The sequence below is a fragment of the Akebia trifoliata genome, chromosome 15 (assembly GCF_017979445.1).
Source record: "Akebia trifoliata isolate Shusen 1 chromosome 15, ASM1797944v1, whole genome shotgun sequence".
In the NCBI taxonomy this organism is placed as follows: domain Eukaryota; kingdom Viridiplantae; phylum Streptophyta; class Magnoliopsida; order Ranunculales; family Lardizabalaceae; genus Akebia; species Akebia trifoliata.
This window is the reverse complement of record NC_141389.1, coordinates 26,155,041-26,177,806: the sequence shown is the minus strand read 5'-3', so window position 1 is coordinate 26,177,806 and position 22,766 is coordinate 26,155,041. Positions and strand designations below refer to the sequence as shown.

The 22,766-nt window shown below is 36.6% G+C and overlaps 1 protein-coding gene across 5 annotated transcripts; it reads left to right on the top strand.

The window, feature by feature from the left end:
* Positions 1-341: 341 nt before the first annotated feature.
* LOC147384847 (uncharacterized) lies at positions 342-22,745 on the top strand. Of its 5 annotated transcripts, XM_086426295.1 has the most exons (21): positions 342-487; positions 636-2,281; positions 2,370-2,441; positions 2,531-2,735; positions 2,825-2,933; positions 15,244-15,339; positions 16,072-16,167; positions 17,087-17,182; positions 17,322-17,403; positions 17,510-17,569; positions 17,650-17,702; positions 17,791-17,957; positions 19,181-19,391; positions 19,706-19,763; positions 19,932-19,988; positions 20,119-20,364; positions 21,046-21,110; positions 21,232-21,288; positions 21,370-21,463; positions 22,102-22,242; positions 22,322-22,745. In XM_086426295.1, the coding sequence occupies exons 2-21, from the start codon at positions 722-724 to the stop codon at positions 22,430-22,432; spliced, it is 3,636 nt and encodes a 1,211-aa protein (XP_086282421.1). In that variant the 5' UTR covers positions 342-487; positions 636-721; the 3' UTR covers positions 22,433-22,745. The 5 variants fall into 5 exon arrangements, with proteins under 5 accessions (XP_086282421.1, XP_086282420.1, XP_086282423.1 ...); XM_086426294.1 differs by having other exon boundaries at positions 374-2,281; XM_086426297.1 differs by lacking the exon at positions 15,244-15,339 and having other exon boundaries at positions 374-2,281.
* Positions 22,746-22,766: the final 21 nt, after the last annotated feature.

Below are 22,766 nucleotides of genomic sequence, written 5' to 3'. Positions count from 1 at the left end.
CTAATAATAAGTAAACTTAAACTATAGTAGAAGTCGAAAATTCGAAGGCATATATAAGGTCATCGAGATTTACTATTATACCTTACTATCCATTGGCCAATACGTGGCCAATACTCGATCATGCCTATAACAAGCATCCACGTCATCTTAACACGAATCCCGATATTTGTTCTTCCCGCTCATTGGTTCTCTCTCTCTCCTCTCATAATTGCGAAAGCGGTTTCACTCTTAATATCATTAAGGGACAACAATACCCTTAAAACTGATCCCAATCACAAGAAATTCTGTCCTTATTTTGAAGGGTATTTTAGGAATCCTGAAAATTAGATGGCATTCGTTCCAGAGGTTATGAGTTAAAATTTACGTTTTTCTGGCATTCGCTTCTCTCGTTTCTGTCGCTCGCCTTCAAGGAAACTGTGGGCACCTCTACGAGTTCATCCTTCTTGTTCGGGAGATCGTAAAAAACCCTAATTTCCCTCTCCATCAGGTCTGTTGCGGAAGATATCTAATCATTCGTCTCGATTGAATCTTTAGATCGAGTACTCGAAGTAGCAGATGATCCTTTTTTGATGTTTCCGAATTCGTTTCGAGTTTCCAATCTGTAAAATTAGGGGTTTTTTTTTCTTGTTTTCCAGGGATTTATGGACTCAAAGACTTCGATTCTCGTATTCTGATGCTTTGGTTCTAAGTTCTAACAGATCTATTGGGCGAATTGTGGTTGATGGCGAAAGGAGCCGATTCCGAGGAGTTCGAGTTGTTATCGGGGCCTCGATCCGGTCTGAAACGTGAGTTTGCTTTCGCTTTGGAGGCTCAATCCCAGGTTTCTGGTTCGCTTGGTCGGACTCGAGGAAGACAGTCTCAGAAAAGTCCGTCTAGTAATGGAATTTCAGAGGGTTCGAGCATTAAGAGGTTTAAGAGTTCTGATACTGAGGAGAAATCGAAGAATGATCTTGAGAAACATTCTACTAAGGAAGAACCCCAGAATGATTCAGTGAAATCGCCAAGAAAGGATGAATCGAAGAACGACCAAGTGAAAACTAGGAGTGATGAAAAGCCCGAGAGCGGTTCGTTGAAATCTCCAAGTGTGGAGGCGCAGAAGATCGATCAAGCAGTACCAACTGATGGGGATTCTGATAATGGTTTGTTAAAATTTCCATGCAAGGGCGAGCTCCAGAGTAATTTGGTAAAATACCAAAACGAAGAGGAATCCGAGAAAGATTTGGCAAAATTGATGGCAAAGGAGGAACCTTTGAGGCGGTTTACTCGCCCAGCTTTGGAAAGAAAGGCAGAACCTTTGGCGATGGAACAAATTGCTCATCAAGGTGAGGAGAAGCCTGAGAAAAATGGGTCGAAATCTCTGAGAGAAGATGGAACTAGCGCAGATACCCCAATTGTGATTGATGACAAAAGCGAAGTCCTAAATGCTTCGACAGAGAAACCTCCTAGGCGGTTTACTCGATCAGCTTTGAAACAGAAAGCTAAGGCAGATTCCTCTGTGATTGAAGACAAGAGCAAGGTACATGTTTCTTCACCAGAGAAACCCTTGATTCCGCTTGGTCAATCAAAATTGAAACTTATGGTAGAGCCTGTGGCGCTTGATGCCAATAGAGGGGTTTGTTCAAATTTGGAACTTAGGACCGAATCCTTAGTGATAGATGGCAATCGTGAGGTACAAAATGGTCCTATCGAGCAGCCCAAAAATAACAAGGCTGAATTTTGCGAAAAAGAGGGAGCTGGCTTGGAAACCTCAATTCTGATTTGTGACAATGGTGAGTTTGGGAATGGGTTGAAGGAGAAACCTCAGAGACGGTTTACTCGTTCGGCTTTGAAACACAAGGAAGAGTTGATGGTGATAGATGACAATAATGAGGTACAAAATGCTTTACTAGAGAAATCCCCAAGACGGTTTACTCGATCAACTTTGGAATCCAAGGTAGAGCCTTTGGAACCAAAGGCAGAATCATTGGTGATGGATATCGATTGTGAGGGAAATAATGCTTTATCAGAGAAACCCTTGAGGCGGTTTACTCGTTCAGCTTTGAAACGTAAAGCAGAGCGAATGGAGGTCTTAGTGCCGGACACACCGAACGAAGAAACTGAGAAAGGTGATAGGAGTATAAATGATATGGTAAGTCCTTTGGGAACACCTCAAAAGAAGAATCTCGAAATGAAAATGTCGAAAAAGATTACCTTAACCAAGTTTCCCTCCAAAGTCAAGGAGCTTCTTGAGACTGGCTTGCTCGAAGGATTGTCCGTTAAGTATGTCTTTCAGGGAAAAAAGGTAGAATTTTAGATCCGCCCTTGTTCTCTTGAGGTTTGTAGAGACGAGATTTTATTTCTGATTGAGATGGGTTTGCATTTTTGGTTAGAATGGAGAACTTCGAGGAACGATAAAAGACCATGGGATTATGTGTTTTTGTACTGATTGCAAAGGGTGCAATGTGAGTATTGTTATATTATGATGCAGCTTTTATTGTGGTGTGCTAATGTCACTGGAAAATAAAAGGCCCGACCACTTTTGACAATGCAGGTCATTACATCTATGCAGTTTGAGCGGCATGCAGGTAGCACAAATAAACATCCGGCCTATTATATTTACTTGGAGAATGGATACAGTCTAGCCCAAGTGTTGAAGGCATGCAAACGTGCTCCTTTGGACATGCTTGAAGCAACAATTCAAAATGCAATTGGTCCTTCACCTATAGAAATTGGTTCTGCCTGTTTGAATTGCAAATGTGAGCTCTACACTTTTAATTGTACATTTGTTGAAGTGTTAGTTGTTTTTCTTGTTATTGTTATGTTATGAGTTTTTAATGATCTATAGGTCCACTTCCTGAATCGTGCACAAGGAGGAGCATTCGAATGTGCAATTCATGCCGGAAATTGAAGAAATCCCTTGAAAGTCCAGTTCATTCAGCTGGTACTGATGCTAGGTATGCTCTAATTCAAGTTTTATCTTCTGAAACTGAGGTGCTTCCTTTGTTTATGCTCTGGAGATTGAGTTTTGTTTGGGCTGCTATAGTTGTGATCCTCCTCATTTCTACAAAGATTAAATTGTATGATAGGTATACATCTTGGCTATTTTTGGAATATTTTTGTTTGCTTTGACTAGAAAAAACATTTGTACTAAATCATGCCATATACTATTTACTTGCATGCATTTATCAGTTAAGGACTAGATAAACTCATTTATCATGAATTGACGAGACAGCAAGAGAGAAAAAAAAAAAAAACAGGCCTGTTTGGGTTTGCTGTGGGCTTCTGCTTTCAAGAATCACAGAAGTAGAAGCGCTGGAAGCAGAAATTATAGAAGCTTGGTTGCAAAAATTACGTTTGATAAGAGAGGCGCTTTTTGGGAAATAACTTCTTTGGTCATATTGGTGATTATATTAGAAGTTTTATTCTTTAAATTGATTTCTTGGAAGCATTGTGGGAGGTATTCTATTCATCACCTTGAAAGTAAGGGAATTTGGGGGAGAAACATTGAATGGATAGCTCTCCCGGCCATAGGGTCGGCAGGTGGGATTCTTATGATGTGTAACAAAGACTGGATCCAAGTCACTGACAACCTAGTAGGGGCCTTCTCAATTTCTATTTTATGCAGGAAAAGAGACGAGGAGTTTCAATGGGTGTTCTCAGGGATTTATGGGCCAACCATCAATAGGGAAAGATTGCAATTATGGGAGGAGTTGGAAGATGTTGCAGGTTACTGGGAGAAACCTTGGATCTTGGGTGGGGATTTTAATGTTATTAGATTTACCCATGAGAAGAGTAGGCATTCTAAGATATCTAAGAGCATGAGAAATTTCAATGAATTCATAGGTAGACATTGTCTTATGGACTTCCCTCTCCTAGGTAGACGATTCACGTGGTCCAACAATCAAAGTAATCCGAGGATGTCCAGATTGGACAAGTTTCTGATTGATAATGAGTGGGAGGAAGAGTTCCAAAATGTGATTCAATCAGCATGCCCTAGTCCGATTTCAGATCATACCCCCATCTTGGTGGAAGCAGGACACCCTAGACATTACCCTCTTCCATTCAGGTTTGAGTACATGTGGCTAGTCCAACCCAACTTCCTAGATCTTGTCAGAAAGTGGTGGGATGAGTGCCCTTTTATAGGTAATCCGGGATGTGTGTTTAAGAAGAAGCTTAAATTTTTGAAAGAAAAGTTGAAGGTGTGGAATAAAGAGGTTTTGGGGAGAATCGATGTGAATAAGAAGGAGATATTGATGGACATTGAATCACTGGATAAAAGGGAGGAAGAAAGAAATTTGTCTATGGATGAAAGAAGTAAAAGAATGGAGTTGAAATCGGAATTCCAAAGAGTAGCGCTCATGGAGGAGATTAGCTGGAGACAAAAATCGAGGATCAAATGGTTGAAAGAAGGGGACATTAACACAAATTTTTTTTACAAGATGGCAAATTTCCATAGAAGAAGTAATCAATTGGACGAACTCTATATCAAAGACACCATGGCGGTAGGAGAGGAGGAAGTCAGGAAAGGAGTGGTGGAATTTTATAAGGATCTGTATAAGGAAAAGGAACCCTTAGGACCGCGACCGGATAACCTAGAGTTCAAGTCTTTGAACCCAAAGGAGAGGGTGTGGTTGGAAAGACAGATAAGGGAGGAGGAAGTTAAATCAGTTATTTTTTCGATGAGTGGGGATGAGGCGCCAGGGCCGGATGATTTTACTATGGAATTCTTCAAACATTGTTGGGAGATAGTGTCGAGAGATTTCATGAAAATTATCAAAGAGTTGCAAGATAAGAAGTGTCTGGATTATAGTCTTAACAGCACATTTGTGGCCTTGATCCATAAGAAAAATGGGGCGGATAAGCTAGGAGATTTCAGACCCATTAGCCTGGTGAGCTCGGTGTATAAAATTATATCCAAAGTGCTGGCTTCGAGGTTGAAAAAAGTTCTCCCTAGTCTTATTGATGACGAGCAAAGTGCGTTCATTAGGGGAAGACAAATCCTTGATGGTGTGTTGATAGCAAATGAATGCCTTGACTCCAGGATTAAGGACAAAAAGAAAGGGATGATAGGAAAAATAGATTTACAAAAGGCGTACGATCATGTGAGTTGGGATTTTTTAAAATATATGATGGGGAGGATGGGTTTTGGTACTAGGTGGATTGGTTGGATTATGAAGTGTGTTACAACGGTTTCTTACTCGATTCTTGTCAATGGGAGCTCGACAGGTTTTTTTAGGGGTTCGAGAGGGTTGAGACAAGGGGATCCTCTATCCCCCTTTTTGTTTCTTATTATAGCAGAAGCTCTGGGCAGATTGTTTAGTAGAGCGGTCGAGTTAGGTAAGCTCTCGGGGTTTAGGGTGAAAGAAGGACCTTTAATCTCTCATCTTTAGTTTGCGGATGACACATTAGTTTTTCTGGAGCATTCGAGGACCAAGTGAGGGTTCTTCGTATTTTATTGTGCTGCTTTGAGGTTATGTCGGATTTACATATTAACTTGCAAAAAAACAAACTTTTCGGAGTTGGAGAGGTGGATGATATTCAGGTGATGGCCGCAATTTTGGGGTGTGGGCACGATACCTTACCCACGTCATATTTGGGTTTACCGTTGGGAGCGCCCTACAACAACACCAATATTTGGGACGGTGTGATTGAGAGATTGGAAAAAAGGTTGAGCACATGGAAGTCCATGTATCTGTCAAAGGGAGGGAAAGTAACTTTGATTAAAAGCGCACTGTCGAGTATCCCGGTTTACTTTCTCTCGTTGTTCACGCTTCCGAGGTCCATAGAAACTAGATTGGAAAGGCTAATGAGGAACTTTTTGTGGAACGATAAGAGTGGTAAGAGGAAGTACCACCTGGTCAAGTGGAAGGTGCTTTGTATGCCCATGAAGAATGGGGGGTTGGGAATTAGGGGGCTTAGATTAACAAACAGAGCGCTTTTAGGAAAATGGCTTTGGAGATTCGGGGAGGAGAGGGGGACTTTGGAGAAAGGCCATTAAGGTTAAGTACGGGGAGAGGAAGTTAGGGTGGTATAGTGGCGAGGCGAAAGGCTTTTATGGGTGTAGTATTTGGAAAGGGGTTCTTAAGTTAAGCGAGGACTTTGAGAGTGGAATTAGGTTCAAAGCGGGGATGGGGGATAAAATCAGATTCTGGGAGGATTGTTGGTGTGGCACATCTTCTCTGGCAACTCAATTCCCGTCATTGTACGCCTGTTCTATCAAGAAGAAATGTTCTATCCAACATTGTTTGATACGCAATGATTCTAGTCCCACGTGGGATTTGGGGTTCAGGAGAAATTTTAATGATTGGGAGCTAAACGATTTGATATCTTTCCTTGGTCTTCTGCATTCAGTTCATCTCAACCAGGGCGAACATGATAGGTGGGAATGGAAGAGGGCAAAGGATTCGAGATTCTCTGTCAGATCCTTCTATGAGAGCCTCAACCCAAGTGTGGAGCGATCTCTCTTGAGGTCCATCATTTGGTGTAAGCCTATTCCCTCTAGAATCTCTTTTTTTATTTGGTTGGCCTCCCCTGGTAGGATACTCACGATGGATAATTTGATTGTTCGGGGTTAGATCACCCCTAATTATTGTCCACTTTGTTTGAGGGACGAGGAATCTGTGGATCATATTTTAATTCATTGCTCATTCTTTTACAATATTTGGTCATATTTTCTTGGTCTGTTTCGCGTTTATTGGGTCCTTCCTTGTCACGCCCCGAAATCCCAACACGAATCCCTATGATTCATCGGTTAGAATCTCGAGGTGTGAGGTAATCAATCACACAATCTGACAGAACATTCATAAATAATAATACTTATGAAAAGAAAATATACGCAGCGGAATAAACATTTAACTAACATCTATACGAGAGTCTAGAGTAAGCAGAAGAAATCGACAAACACTGATATAAGTCAAGATCTTTAATCTCATAATTCATCAGATTACAAAAATTTCTAAACTAACATGTTTCTTATCTACAACCAAAAACCGCTAGGATTCTCTACTAGTCCTCAAAGACATGGCGGCGGCAAGACATCAATCTGATCCTCCTCAAGGACCTCCTCAAAAGACTCCTCAAAGAACGGTTCTTCAAAAGTTGAATAATCTGAAAGGGGAAGGATAGGGTGAGTAACAGGGGAATGTTACTCAGCAGGATGAACGCCGTTCTAACAACGAGTCATACATGCACGAGTAATCAGTTGAACAGTTAAATAATGTAAGTTTTTCATAATGTAACATACGATAAATGTCTAAGCATATTCAATAAACAGTTAAATAATTTCAACCTATCATTTCTATCCTTTAAAGTAACCTATGCATCATTCAAATAAAAACATCTATCAAACATCACAAAATAAGAAAAGATACATAATAAGAACACGGCGGTGTAATCGATAAGAGAGCAGAGGAACACGCCGATATAACCGCCTCGGCTATGGCAATACGATATTCCAAACTTAACCTCCGATGTGGAATCCCATCGTTATAATCTGATTTTGTGGCCGGTCTAGCATATCACGGTTGGATGACCATTTATCCGGCTCAGACTGGCTGTTGACCAAGAACCCAATACTGAGTTCAACTAACGGTGAGGTCGACCGTTTGACGACTACAGACTAATAGTGATCACTAACTAGCCCAGGAGACCCCTCGCGTCGAAGCCTATCTAGAGGCAATGCATGTGAACCCCGCCTAGCTCTACACTATACAGAGACCGCCTTTACACACAACGTTCCCCAGAAAATAAGTAGGAGAAATTTCCGGATTTCATAAGCTGTAATATGCTCTAAGGTATCCCATACTACCGAAGAACATATGACATCTAGTGTTATCCTAGATTGACTCGCCGCTTCCGGATACAGAGCAACGCGTCACTCTTTATGGGTTTTCTGCAAACCTTTACTGGTAAACAAAATATTTTATTTTGTATATAATATATCATTTCTTTTAATCGAAAATACAAACAAAATCTGGTAGTGCCCTCCAGTGACAGTTATCTGTCATATCCATCCATCAACCATCTCATCCCTCTATCTATCTATCACGTTTTACGTGGCATGGCCACTACGTAGAACTGGAGGCACTGTCCCATCAATCAGTCGAGAACTTACGTTCTCTCTATCCATCCATCAATTAAATCGATCAATCTATCATCTAATTTCCTACATATCTATTAAAGTAATTTTACTTTTAAAGTAATTCGAAATGCATAAAGCATCAACCAATTCCATTCGATGGTTTTGGTTGAGTCGAGAGACTCGAAAACAAAGATAAAACCATAAGACATAAAAGCTGAAAATCTATGCAAATTTAACTAAGTGTTGAAAAATAATTTTTCAAAGTCGAAATTGAAAACAAACTATTTATTTATTTATTAAAGAACTTAAAGTAATACTTAATTGTTTTTAATGAAATAAATGTAGGAAATGGGTATACATACTATATGGAAGCAACACAAAACAAATTAGAACCAAACTCAACATTCAGATACTTTTCCGAATTGCTGATTTTTCGTCGAAACTCGACCAAAATCGATCCAAATATCATATTAACTATAAAATGATTATATTACATCAAATGAACTAAAACCAATCATAAATAAGCATGCAAACATGATTCAAATCGTTCAAATATGTATAAACTTAATGAAACGATCGATTTATCAACAATCATATGGATTTTCTATGAAATTATTGCATAACTAGAAGGTAGAAGGGAAGGCAACCTACTTCAAGCTATTTTCAACGGTTGAACGGACTTTAAAATCGCCTCCGGCCAATCTCCAAAATTTTCTTCCGGCGAAAATCGGATTTTTTTGCGTCCACGCGTAACCCTCGGCGAGAGGAACAACTTTCCTTCTTGCACCTAAGCTCGGATCGTTCTCGTTTGGCGTAGATCTGAGTTTCAAATATTGAAGGAAAATGGTTGAGATTTGTTTAGAGAGGAGAATAAGAAAAATCTGATTTTTCTAATAGAATTTAGATATTTATATCACTTAAGTTGGGACATACTTGTCATTTTGGGAATTGTTTTTCCTGAATGCCGAATTGGACAAACTTATACTCTATTTTGGGTGATTTTTCGACACGAATCTAATGGAATGATCGGTTTCCTCAAATTACGTCTCTAAGGTGTCGTTTACCTATTGGGAAAATATCTAATGCGAAACTCGAGGATTTGATAACTTTTAAATCAATGCACGGATCTAAAATTCTTTCCTCGAGATACATTTTAGGATTTCAGGTCATTACATTCCTTATAAATTTTCATCCCTGTTAGTTGAATGGACTAATAATGACTTCCATTCCAGAAAAAGACTCCTGTGGGCTATGCTTCCCTCGGCTATTGCTTGGGGGGTTTGGAACGAGAGAAACAACAGGGTGTTCAATAGCAAGATTAGAAGCTCGCATACAGGTTTTTTGGAGATCTTGGACTCTCTGTATCTTTGGTCAAAACAGTACAAAGATTTAGTGGGATTTTCCTTTGATGATTTTGTTTTTAGATGGAACGATCTATGTAATCATTGATGCTTTATTTTCCTTCTTGTTCTTTGTGAGGCTTTCTCAGCCTCCTTGTATTTGGTTTTTCCTTTATCAATATATTATACTTTTCAAAAAAAAAAAAGTTTTGTTAGATTCTCACAAATGTTGGAATAATCCGAGTTGCTACTTGCTATTTTGCCATAATCAACTTCCTGCAGAAGCTGGAAGTGCTTCTCAAGTGTTTACCAAACAATAATTTGGACACGAAAAGTACTTCTGAGATTTAAAGCACTTCCAAAACGGAAACGGATATGACCTTAGCAATCAGTGTGTGGTGTGGGAAAGGGAGTGAGAGTGGGAACGTCATATTGCAAGGTTCAAAAATATTTTGGGATGGGAAGCATAACTCACCTATATTTTTATTTATCCCATGCCCCATAGCTTCGTTGCATTTCTTCTTGCCATTTCTATGGATTAACTAGCATCTCTAGCGTTGCTACTCCACTCACAACCTCCAATTACCTATAAACAAGTAATTCTTGGTCAGTATCATTAAATATTATTAATCTATATGTAATGTGTTATTAAACATCATACTGTATCAGATCACTTCATCAATTATTATCCTTAATTTGTGGGTCAATCAAATCCAGGAGTCCCAATTCGAATAGGGTAAAAAATAAGTCTAAACGGGGGTATAAGGGTGATGTGGTGTGCTGTCAGGTTTATATATGTTTATACACACACACACACACACACACACTAGAGTTTTCCCGTGCCTATGGCACGAGCATCCTATTTGGGTCAAAGAGGAGAGGAGGAAAAGCAATATAAAAAGTTGTAGGGGGTGGGTAGAAGTGAAAAGACAATAAAGTTGGGGGTATTCTTGGGAAGAGAGAAGACGAAGGAGGAAGGACAACCGTCCTCGATATACATTGTTTATGGGGTAAAATCTTGATAGTGGGTTCTAGAGAGAGATAGAGAGTTGTATGGTTCGAAGGATCACCTATCTATATGGACTGAATGTCCATGTGGCACTTAAAAACATGATCAAGTGCTACATGAATGTAGAGAATATAATATTGTGATCTCAAAAAATAGAAAGACATTTTTTCACCGTTGGAGATGAATTTCAAATTTGGGAGCTCAATTTGTATACTTTAACTTGGTTGTAAAACTCATTTTTATACGTGTCATTATTGTAAAATATTTAGAACACATTTCATTATTTGTTTTTTATTTTTGTCATTTAATAATTATTTAATAATTTTGTTGTGGTTTGATTTAGTTAGGCGTGTGCTTTGCCTTGTGCCTCGGACACCAAGAGGCCGTTGCGTCTTTCACCCCTAACTACAATTATGCAAGAATTGATTCTCTTGGTCTGAGTTTGTTTGAAATCCGATTTTCAATCTAAGATAAAGCATCTATTCTTATCCTATTTATAAAATCAGATTGACAAAAGATAGGTGAAATTGTAATGATTTGGTTTTTTAAAATTATATAGGCAAACAAATTAGTGAATAATTGCATAATAGTGCTTTTAGCACCATATAGGTAGAAATATTACCAAAATTGTTGGCTTGAATTTATTGAACTATGGTTAGTCTTACTTTTCACTTACTCCCCTTTTGTAAACCTGGAAACTTGGGGAACTTGAATTGAATAATTTGGAGGTGTCCATATGACGGTATGAACCGTATGATAATAATGGACTAACTAGTACTTTCTTGTATTTTTTCCAAATAAGATTAAAAAATGGCTTTTTAATATAACAATTCTCAATTAATAAAGTTTCATTCTTTTTCATAAAAGAAATGACTCACGTCTTTTAATAATTTTGGCCTATATTCTAATATCTTGGTTTTTTTTTTATAACTTTTTTCCTGGAGTTTCTTAGTTTATAAAGTGCTTATTTTATATAATAGTTCTCAATTAACAGGGTTTCCTAGTCAATAAAATACTTTTTATTTTTCAAAATTGGATAAAGATATGTAATATTTTTTAAAAATCTGTTATATATATTTTTGATCAGTAAAAGAAAATTTGTATTAATGAGAAAAAACGGGAAACAAAGAAAGGGAGGCCAAGGTGGCCACCCAACAACAAGGATACAACAACCCTAGCAAAGGGTGAAGAAAGAAAATAAAAGCAATACTAAGTAGCTCATGATAAGTCCCATCTAAAAATGAAATCCTCGAAGAATGAACCCTTGAACTCCTCAAAAGCTTTACTCCATGAGAAAATCAGCCCCAAAATTTTCAAAAGGACTGTATGCAGGTTACGCCCTCTTCCTTCAAAGACCCTACTATTTCGCTCCTTCCAAATGCCCCAACAAACTGACAAAAGGAGTCAAAGATCACAGGATTTTAAATTTGGAAGAGCCACCAATTAGGACCGAATTTCGAAAAAGAGAAGAGATTGAAAACGGAAAAAAATTCAAGACAACTTGAATAACGTTAGAAAATAGGCCCAAATCTTTCAGACAAAAGAGCAATGGATAAGAAGGTGGTTTAACCAATTCCTTACTGATTTGCACACATGACGTTGTCCAAAGTGAGAATTTTCTTAAGAGCTGTTGACCAAATGAGGAAGAAATTTTGGAAGGAACCTTAGGACCCCTGATGGCTTTGGCAGGAAAAGAGTGTTCGGAGGTGGAGAAAGAGTAGAGGATGATATAATAATAACGACTAAAATGGTCTCTTTTTTGAAGAAGGAATAAAAAAGGGACCCTTTTATTTTTACATAATACAATATTCTAAATATTCAAATTCTTAGTTGATAAAATTGATTTTATATAATAATTCTTAATTAACAGAATTACAGAATTTCTATATTTAGAAAATTTTATAATAATGTATTAAAAATATTTCTTTTATAATGAAAGATGATTTAATAATATTCTAAAAACAATTTTTTTTATTTTTTTCCCAAAAAGGATTTGGAAAAGGACTATTTTCTTTCTTTCTTAGATAGCATATATGTAAGGTAGCATTCGACAGCCAACGTTTGGAGCCAAAATTTGTCCTACATGGGTTAAAAGTTTCGGATCGGGCTGACTTTTTGTGAGGATGATCTCTATGGTGAGAGATCATCCTCACAAAAAATCATCCGAATATGAAACTTCTAACACCATCAAAAGTGGTTTGCAAATTAACGGTAAAAAAATCGACGTTCCACAATTTTAAATCACTTTTGATGGAGTTAGAAGTTTCAGATTGGGTTGATTTTTTGTGAGGATGATCTTCCCACCATAGAGATCATTCTCACAAAAATTCAGCCCAAATCCGAAACTTCTAACCCTCATAGGGCAAACGCGTTGGCTCATGTTGGCTGCCGAACGGGATATATATATATATATATATATATATTTTGAGAGTTTTTAGTTATTAAATACTTTGTTGATATAATAATTCTTAATAAATATATCTCCTATCAATAGAATAAAGTTTTAATTTCTTGAAGGATAAGAGAGATTTTTGTTTTAATAAAACACTTCTCTATTAACATCAAAGGGTTGGCTTAATGGCAATTTCGGACCGATAAGCGGTTAATGCCCGTAGGTCGTGGGTTCGATACCCAATATGAGCATTAATTCCTCAGGGGCCACTTGTGAGGGTGCACCCTCACTTACTTGGTGCGTGTGATGAGCGGGCATTGCACGTACTCTGGGACTAGTCCTTGGACAAGACCATGGTCTATGGACTGGGCAAAGCCCAGATACGAGCTCAGCCCGCTGTCTATAGTTATACTTGGTTATTAAAAAAAGCACTTCTCTATTTTTTGGTATTTTTATTAATATATAGATTCTTGGTTAATAAATACTTGTATAATATAACCATTCTCAATTAATAGATATTTTTGTCATTAAATTACCTTATTTTTTTCAAAGTGAGAAAGTTGCGTCTTTTCATAAATTATTTTCTTATTTTTTGGAAAAAAAATATTATATTAATGTATTTAGAATATGAAGATCACATGGGTAGTGATAGTTGCTTAGCCACAAAACCTACGTCTTCGTTTCCCCTTCACGTTGAATGTGCTTTGCCACCTCCCCCATGGTGGTTTACACGTGGATCGACTAATTGTGCACCATCTACACCAATTATCTCATATATATTTTGATACCTTGGGTATCTAAGCCTATTAGAGCACCTGACTAATCCCACAGAGCACCCTTATTTCATATAATACATATTCAACAAGATAAATAATATTGATTTTCTTGGTAGAGAGAATGTAGTTTTTCATTCATTTATTTATTATAATACTGTTACCCCTAAGGGCCTAACATAATTATCCTCGCCTTTTCTTTGTTGAAGTTCCACTATTTAGCCTTTTATGTGTCCCTTCCTTTTGTGTCATGCCGAAGGAAAAGAGGTCCATCGAATTTGAAACACCACTACTATGTAAACCATGACATGCAGTGTTTGAATGAAAACGACCTTAGATATTTAAATGGTTATTGATTATCTTATAGAATGCATTATTCAGTTAGAATGTTTTTTGGAGTCTGATTTGTTGGCGATATCATAAAAAGCATTCGGAATCCTCAAGGAGTGGCGCCTAGTGCAATTTTTTAATTAGATTATTGGAGTTGCACATAAGAAATTTCTTGACACATCATTTTGAGGTTTAAATTCTCTTATTGTTCCGTTTCAATTTTATCAAAAACCTAACGGAACAAAACAGAACCAAAACATTCTCTTTAAATCATTAAATTTTAGATTTTACTCATAAATAAATATGAGGAACAGTATTTAAGTGTTTACAATGAAAGTTAGAATTAAAAATCACATTTTTCACATTGATACACATAAAAAAGGCTTCAAAACATTCCAAAACCAGCATACGAACATTGAAAGATTGCATAGTTAATGATGTAAACGTCTTTTATTTAATTAAATGAATCTTAGAAGTTGTAAAGTTAGTTTAATGCTTAATTTAGTACCAAAACATTGTATCTTGTTAACCAAAAGGTCGACCTGTTAGGAAAGGGGTGCGCAATGAATATAAGAGGGTCACAGGATAAACAGGGGTATGATAATATGTAACACTCGGGAGCAGGAGAATCCCGCACTCAACACTCCCCCTCACCCTAGGGGTGGAAAGAATCGATCCCATGACTTATACGAACCTCCCCCTCTCATACCATGTAAACCAACCATCTGTCTCGAAAGGTCGACTTGTTAGGAAAGGGACGCACATGGAATATAAGAGGGTCACAGGATAAACTGGGGTACGATAATATACTTAATACCCAGGAGCTGGCGATTTTTTGAAAAACAAATTCTTGAATGCCTACCTGGAACATGTCATGATGCAAGAATGAATTGGTGAGGACTAACAGGTGATTGGAACATCACCCTTTCCTAATGCTTTTCTTGCATATATTTTCTTCCATAATGACATGGTTTCTGACATGCTCATCTAGGATTTCACTCTGGGAAGCTAAAGGGGTCTTCTCTTTGGAAAATGTAGTAATAGTTTGACCATAATATGTTTGATTTGTTGCTAAATAGAAACAAATTTGCAGTAGAGCTTTAATACTCCCAAAGATCTTAATGTAATTCTGAATCTTGGTTGGCTTTAGTTGAATGGTTATTGTAGTTATCCATGTCCTTCTGTGTGTTGCACACTTCCTACCGAATACAACTAATTTTCTCTAATAGAAAAGATAATGTTAAGTTAGGTCTTAAACAAATTGATAAACATGTTCTTACTTCTGGTATGCTCAATTCATCATTAATACCTGATATGCTTATATGCATGGGTTACTTCAGGTTGTCAAAGCCAACTTTAACTCCAAAGTCCTTGAAAAGTGCTCCAAAGTCTATTTCACCACAAAATAAGCATAGTCAAGGAAGGCTGACAAGAAAGTTGGTATTCTTTCTTTGTTTAAATTTATTTACTGATGCAATCCATTTACTGTGTATATGGTCCTCCTTAGGCTCACACAGGAATAATTTCTGCTAAATCATTAGGCAACATAATACCGAACCTAAATTCATATAGTATTTGATATAATTAAAATACTGTTGTCCTATTACTTATGACTTGGTAATTTCAACAGTGAGACTCAAGTAAGAGTCTCTTCTGTCATATAATGCGAAAAGGTTAGGTCTTTACAAACTGAAATACTATTTATAACTTCTGATCTGCTCAATTGCTTTTTTGATGCCTGATATACCTCTATGCATGGGTTGCTTCAGGTTGTCAAAGACAATTTTGACTCCAAAGTCCTTGGACTGTGCTTCAAAGTGTATCTTACCACGAAATAACAGTCAAGGAAAGCTGACAAGAAAGTTGATTTTCCTTGTTTACTGAAATAATCCAATTTGTTGAATATGGTCCTTATGCTCACACAGGAATAATTTCTGCTAAATCATTAACAACATGACGCCAAATCTAAATTCATCTAGATATAATTAAAATACTGTTGTCCTATTACTTTTGACTTGGTAATTTCAACAGTGAGACCCAATTTAGAGTCTCCTGTTGTATAATGCCTAAATTTAGGTCTTTACAAAATTGATATACAATTTCTAACTTGTGATATGCTTAATTGCTTCATACATGCCTGATATACTTCCATGTATGGGTTACTTCAGGTTGTCGAAGCCAATTTTGACTCAAAAATCATTGGATGGTGCTTCAAAGAGTGTCTCGCCACAAAATAAGAGTAGTCGAGGAAAGCTGACAAGAAAGTTGGTGTTCTTTCTTTGTTTGAATTTATTTACTGAAATAATCCATTTGTGGCATATAGTCGTCCTTACGCTCACATAGGAATAGTTTCTGCTAAATCATTAAGCAACATGTTAGCAAACCTAAATTCATATATAGATGTATTCAAGCATAGTATTAAATTTCGACATATTTCCACGAAATATACTGAAATATTTCTATTTCCACAAGGTCTGACACGAAATTTAGATATAGAAATCCAAGATTTCGGTAGAAATATTTTGACAAATAGTAAACTTCGATCGAAATCGTTCATGTTCTAATTAGTTAGATATATTAGTAACTTATTCGTACATATTAAAAAAAACGTATGATAATTTATATTTTTTTATAGATTGTAATAATATGATAAATTAGTACATAATACTTTATTTGTTTAAGAAGGTGATTTACATTAAATTATTTTTAGTTATGAGATAATATTATTCTCATTTCCCTTAAGCACATAGTTGTTTAGGTGTCGGGCTCTTAGATACTCATGCCAATGTGCAATGAAATTTTACTAATCTTCATTTCTATAATTCATATGGCTGTTTATTATATTTTTTTTGATAGTTAGTGAAAACTTCCTTAACATTTCTATTATTTCACAATATTTCCATCATTTCCTTGAAAATTGTATTGATTTCCACATTGGTCGAAATATTTCCATTTCAAGATGACTGAAATAGACATTGAAATCGAAATTTAATACCTTATTCAAGTACTATTGTCTTATTACTTTTGACTTAGTAATTTCAACAGTGAGACTCATGTTAGAGTCTCTTCTGTCACATAATGCCTGTCTGAGCTATGTCTTTACTAATTTATACACTTTCTAACTTCTAATATACCCAATTCCTTCATTAATGCCTGATATTCTTCTATGCATGGTTACTCCAGGTCGTCAAAGCCAGTTTTGACTCCAGACTCCTTGAACATTTCCTCTAAGTTTCTCTCTCCACAAAATAAGAGTAGTCAAGGAAAGCTGACAAAAAAGTTGGTGTTCTTCTTCATCCTTATTTTCTTTTTGGAAGTTATTTACTGAAATAATTCAGTTGCTGCATATGGTCCTCTCAGCTTCTTTTTTTTGGACAAGTTAATTACTCTTATTAGTTTTCGTGTCTCTTTTCATTAGGGATTTGCGATTGCATAAGTTGGTTTTTGAGAAAGACAGCCTACCAGACGGAACTGAACTAGCATACTATGCTCGTGGACAGGTTGTTGCAATCTTGATGATGCAGGATAATCTCCTTTTTTTTTCATTGGTTTTTTTTTTTTTTTTTTCCAAATTTCTTTTTGTAGTAATTACCTTTTATTGAACAGAAATTGCTGGAAGGTTATAAAAAGGGATCTGGAATATTCTGCCGTTGCTGCAAAACTGAGGTACTTTGTTTTCTTCCCAAACTACTGATGTTCTGAACATTCTACTAAACATACTCATTTTCTTTATATTTAACAATCAGATCAGCCCTTCACTGTTTGAAGCTCATGCTGGTTGGGCTTCACGCCGTAAACCGTGAGTTACTTTTTGACAATTCAGCATTCACTCCTTAATTACAAACTTTTTATTTTATTATATTTTGACGTGTTTTTGTGTTTTCCAGCTACCTACACATTTACACATCGAATGGAGTATCTCTTCATGAATTGGCAGTATCTCTATCTAAAGGGCGGAGATTTTCTGTAAATGACAATGATGACCTCTGCGGCATCTGTGCAGACTTTGGGGATCTTTTGCTCTGTGATGGATGTCCTAGAGCCTTCCACAAAGGTGAGTTTAACTGCTAAATTTTTGGAAAAACACAAATTTTGGTAGATCCAGTGTCATACCCACTTTTTATTAGTGAGAGAATTATTGGAAAAGAGATTAAGTGAATAAATTTTTTGTATCTACCCTTGTCTCTTTGTTCACTGCTCCATCTAAGAAGTCTGAGCAGTTTTCTTATGGTCCTTCAGCATCTATTGGGTGATGCCTTGTAGTATCCTCAAGCTTTTGGTTCGGTGGACTCCAACTCATTCACCGGAGTGATTCTTGCTTATGGAAGTTGACCTCATTATGCATCTGCTAGTGCCTTTGGAAAGAGTATAATCCCCTCTTTTTCCATGATTGACATTCAAGTTTAGAAGTTCTTATTGATGATCTAGGGTTAATTTATGGCATTGGAGATCCGTTGATCGAGTTATGAGGGGTATTTTCTTTAAGGGCTTGGTCTTCAAGTGGAGAGAGATTGTATCCACTGTGCTTCAGATTTGTTTGTGTTCTTTTTTACCCTCTCTTTGTTAGATTGTCTCTCACTATTCTTTTGTTAAGTTACTCTTCTTTTAATAAAATTGATTTCATCGATAATAAAAAGTTCTAGGTAATTGTAGTTTGTGAATTTGTTATTCACACCTGTCCTTTCCTTTCTGGCCACCTCTTTTCTTTGAATTTTCCTTGTTTTGATGCTTTTGAAGTATTGCAGCCTAGATTTCTGTTCAAAAATCTTGGCTTGCATACCTCCAAACTGGGATGGGACAAGTAATTGTGGCCTAAAAGAACTAGCTAACTGTGATTTTGTAATTTTTTATTTGCACCTCTGCAGAACTTACTAGTCCATGCGTATGGGCTTTTCTATGTTATCTATTCCTACGATTACTCCTCTATTTGGTTATCGGTTTTGTTTTTGGTTTCTTTGCGACCCCCATTTTCTTTTTTGTCATTTCCCTGCCAATTTAACCAAATCTATTTTCAACAATTCCTTTATAATTGGGTTGCTTCTTCAACCTAACCTGCTCTATTCCTTTCCTTCTCAGTTATATTTTCCCACATGAAATCACAATTCATTCTATTTGTTTCATTAAATGACATTTTAGATAAACATTTTTTGCTTCTCCAAGTTGTTCATTTGTAACATCTCTGAATGATAATATTTGTTGCTACCTTGTCCTGATTGATTGTATGATGGTCGGTTTGTTGTATTAGTTTTGATGTACATTCTCGCTTACCTATTGCAGATTGTGTGGGTCAATCAAGCATCCCGCGTGGCGATTGGTACTGTCCATATTGCCAAAATATGTTTGAAAGAGAGAAATTTTTGGCCCATAATGCCAATGCAAAAGCAGCAGGGAGGGTTTCAGGAGTTGATCCTATGGAAGAGATATCCAAACGATGTATTCGAATAGTTAAAACATCTGAGACTGAAATTGGCGGATGCACATTATGCAGGTGGGCGACAATAAGCTTATTATTGCGCACATATTTAGTTCTTATTCTTTCAAAATATTTAGTTCAAAGAGTAGTTGCTTTTTTTAGTTTTCATTTTGTGTGTTTTTTTAATACTTATATATATATATATATATATATTATCATCACATAAGCCACTATTCTATTTATGATTTTGTTTTTGGCATTACTTTGGGTGACCCCCCCTCCCCCTGTTGCCTGATTCCCATCCCTTGTCTTTTGTTTTGGCTTTTTTTGTTCAAACTTGGGCTTAAACTTCTTATTTAGTTATTTATTTAAATTTTGTTGACATGTAGATGTCCTAGTTTTAGCAAATCAGGATTTGGTGCGCGCACGGTTATACTTTGTGATCAGGTATTCTTTCTTTTTTATTTTTTTATTTAGCCTTTTCTGTGGTGTCTGTTCTACTCTCTTCATGTAATAATTTGTGGTGCATGATATTACTGTGGTTCAAATATGTGATAATGTATGAATGTGAAATTGCTCATACTTTTCGTCTAATTGGTATTGGTTTTTTCTCAGTGTGAGAAGGAATATCATGTTGGCTGTCTGAAGGATCACAAAATGAGTGACCTGAAGGTGTGCACTAAGTAATCTGTTAGCTTATTTGCATTCACGTTTTTCTTTTTATTTATGTTTTATTTGGTTCTCTGGTATATCTGCAACTATGTTTCTGGGCTTAAAATGTGGAATACTACCTGCATAACAGGAATTGCCGAAAGGGAAGTGGTTTTGTAGCACCGATTGCAGTAGGATTCATTCTGTTTTGCAAAAGTTGATTGTTCGTGGGTCAGAGAAGCTTCCAGATTCTCTTACAAATGTTATAAAAAAGAAGCTTCAGGAAAAATGTGCAAATAGCAATGCAGATTTTGATATAAGATGGAGACTTCTCAGTGGGAAGACTACTTCTCCGGAGAGTAGATCATTGCTTTCCAAGGCTGTTGCTATTTTCCATGTAAGTACTTCTATACTTCGGTCATCAGCAGTTGGGTCTGGGTCACTTTAATTATACCCTTAGAAACAAGCAAGTTTTTTGCACACTTCCCTTGAAAAGTATAAATAAATTGCATCCTAAAGTGATCTATTCAACAATAACAAGTTATCCCAAAGATTTCGGGTGGCCAAACGAATCCTGTCCTGCATCAGTACCTCCATTCCTTTCTGTCCAAATACAAGTCTTATGTTATTTAGAGAGTTCATATCTGCTTTCACTGTTTCCATTCAAGTTTTTTTGGGTTTTCCTCTCTCTTTTAAGACTTTTAACTTGAATATTTCTTCAAAAGGGCTGTAATTGGCCTTCATTGAACATGTCCAGACTGCCTCAGCTGACTTTTTCTTACTTTATCACCTATTGGAGTTACTCCTACATTTTCCTGACTCAACATCCTCATCTTTCCTATGCATAATTTATCACAAAGATGAGTAATTGCTTTCATGACCAAAATTGCTTTCATCTTGGCATCTGTGTTTCATGCAAGTGCTAGCTTGGTTGAATGCTTTTAGACCTTTTTGGGTTATTATCATTTCTATTTTTTTAATATGTTTTACTTTCCTTAGTTGCAGTATTTTTTTATTTTTTAGGATTGGCCTTTATTGCACTTGTTGATTATATTTCTTCCACATCTTTGTACCTCAGGACCGTTTTGATCCAATAGTTGATTCAATAACAGGCCGTGACCTTATCCCATCGATGGTTTATGGGTGAGCAGAGATCTTTCTTCTGTATCATTTCCGGTTAATTTGTTGATTGCTTTCTTTTTGCTCATTTTTGTGTAGTGTTCTCCATGATTAACTTGTTTCTTCTATGTAATATGTTTTGCAGAAGGAATATAAGGGACCAAGAATTTGGAGGGATGCATTGTGCAGTGTTGACAGTAGAGTAAGTATAATTTTTTCAAGCGTGATTTATACTCAATTTCACTGTAATGTTTCTTATCATGGGATCTCATCAATTATGCAGCTCATCTGTTGTGTCTGCTGGAATTCTTCGAATTTTTGGGAAGGAAGCTGCAGAGCTTCCTTTAGTAGCAACGAGCAGTGATTACCAAGGACAGGTGAGATTACTATGCTGGGTTGATACACCATTTCATTTACTTGGTTTTTATTCATTTTGTCCGGTGCACCCTTCATCCTCGTTAGCTCCATATCCTCTATATTAATGAGAACCATATTTTAATTATTTAAATAAAGAGAACATGAAAAAGGAGTCCTGAGTCCTCGTAGGAAGTCTCTTGGTTGAATTGTGCTCATCGAGTGAGAGAGTTGGCAGACAGTTGGATCACTTTGTCCATGTTACTGAACTTCTCATCACATGATGGTGTCCTCATCCACGTTAGCTCGATATCCTCTTTATTAATGAGAGCCAAGTTATAATTATTTAAATAGAAAGAAGATTAAAAGGAGTCCCCATCTTGAGATCACTTCATCACTTCGTTTTTTCTAGTTAAGTCATTGCATGCTTCAAAGCCTGCAGTGACAGTCTAGAAAAATATGTTTCGTTTTTATCACTCTTATAGTTATTTTTCCACTATGGTTGCTTGTATTCTTCTACATTTTTCATTATAATTTGTGTCTTATATTGCAAGTTTCTAGGTTTTGAGACCACATATTAATCTGAAGTATGTACCTAAGACCAACTTGTCTTGCTAAATTTTAATCTGAAGTATGTATCTGAAGTATTTCCTTTTTACAGGGCTGTTTTCAGGCATTGTTCTCTTGCATCGAGAGATTGTTGGGATTCTTGACTGTGAAGAACTTTGTCCTCCCTGCAGCTGATGAAGCTAAAGCTATATGGACAGAAAAATTTGGTTTCAAGAAGATGAGCGATGACCAGGTGAGAATTTGATTGTGCACGATCGCATGTTTCTATATGTTAGTTGGACAAAACATTTAATTTGCACAATTTGTTGCAGCTGAGCATGTACAGAAAGGACTGCCAGATGACCATCTTTCAAGGGACGTCTATGCTCGAGAAGCCCGTCCCCAAGTGTCGGATCATTAATAAACAAGTCAAGGAAAGTTGACATGTTTTTCTGGAATGCAATTGAGAAAGCCATTTTTGCCGTGAAATGTACAGGGAATGATCTTTATTTTGGTGTACTCTCTCTCTCCTCCTCACACCTTGAAGAAGCTGTGATGTTTTTTTAGGATCAGAATTTAAGAACAAAGAGAATCAAGTCTTTTATGGCATGGGAGGCCCGAGATTTTAAAATTCTCATTATCCCATTAGTGTAGGGAGTCCTTTTGTCAGTTTTTCGTTTTTTTTTATAAATTTACCGACCTTTAGCATATTTAACTTCAGATATTAAGTTGTTTCTCAGTTCTTATTTAAAGCAATTTCCATCTCTTAGGTGGAAA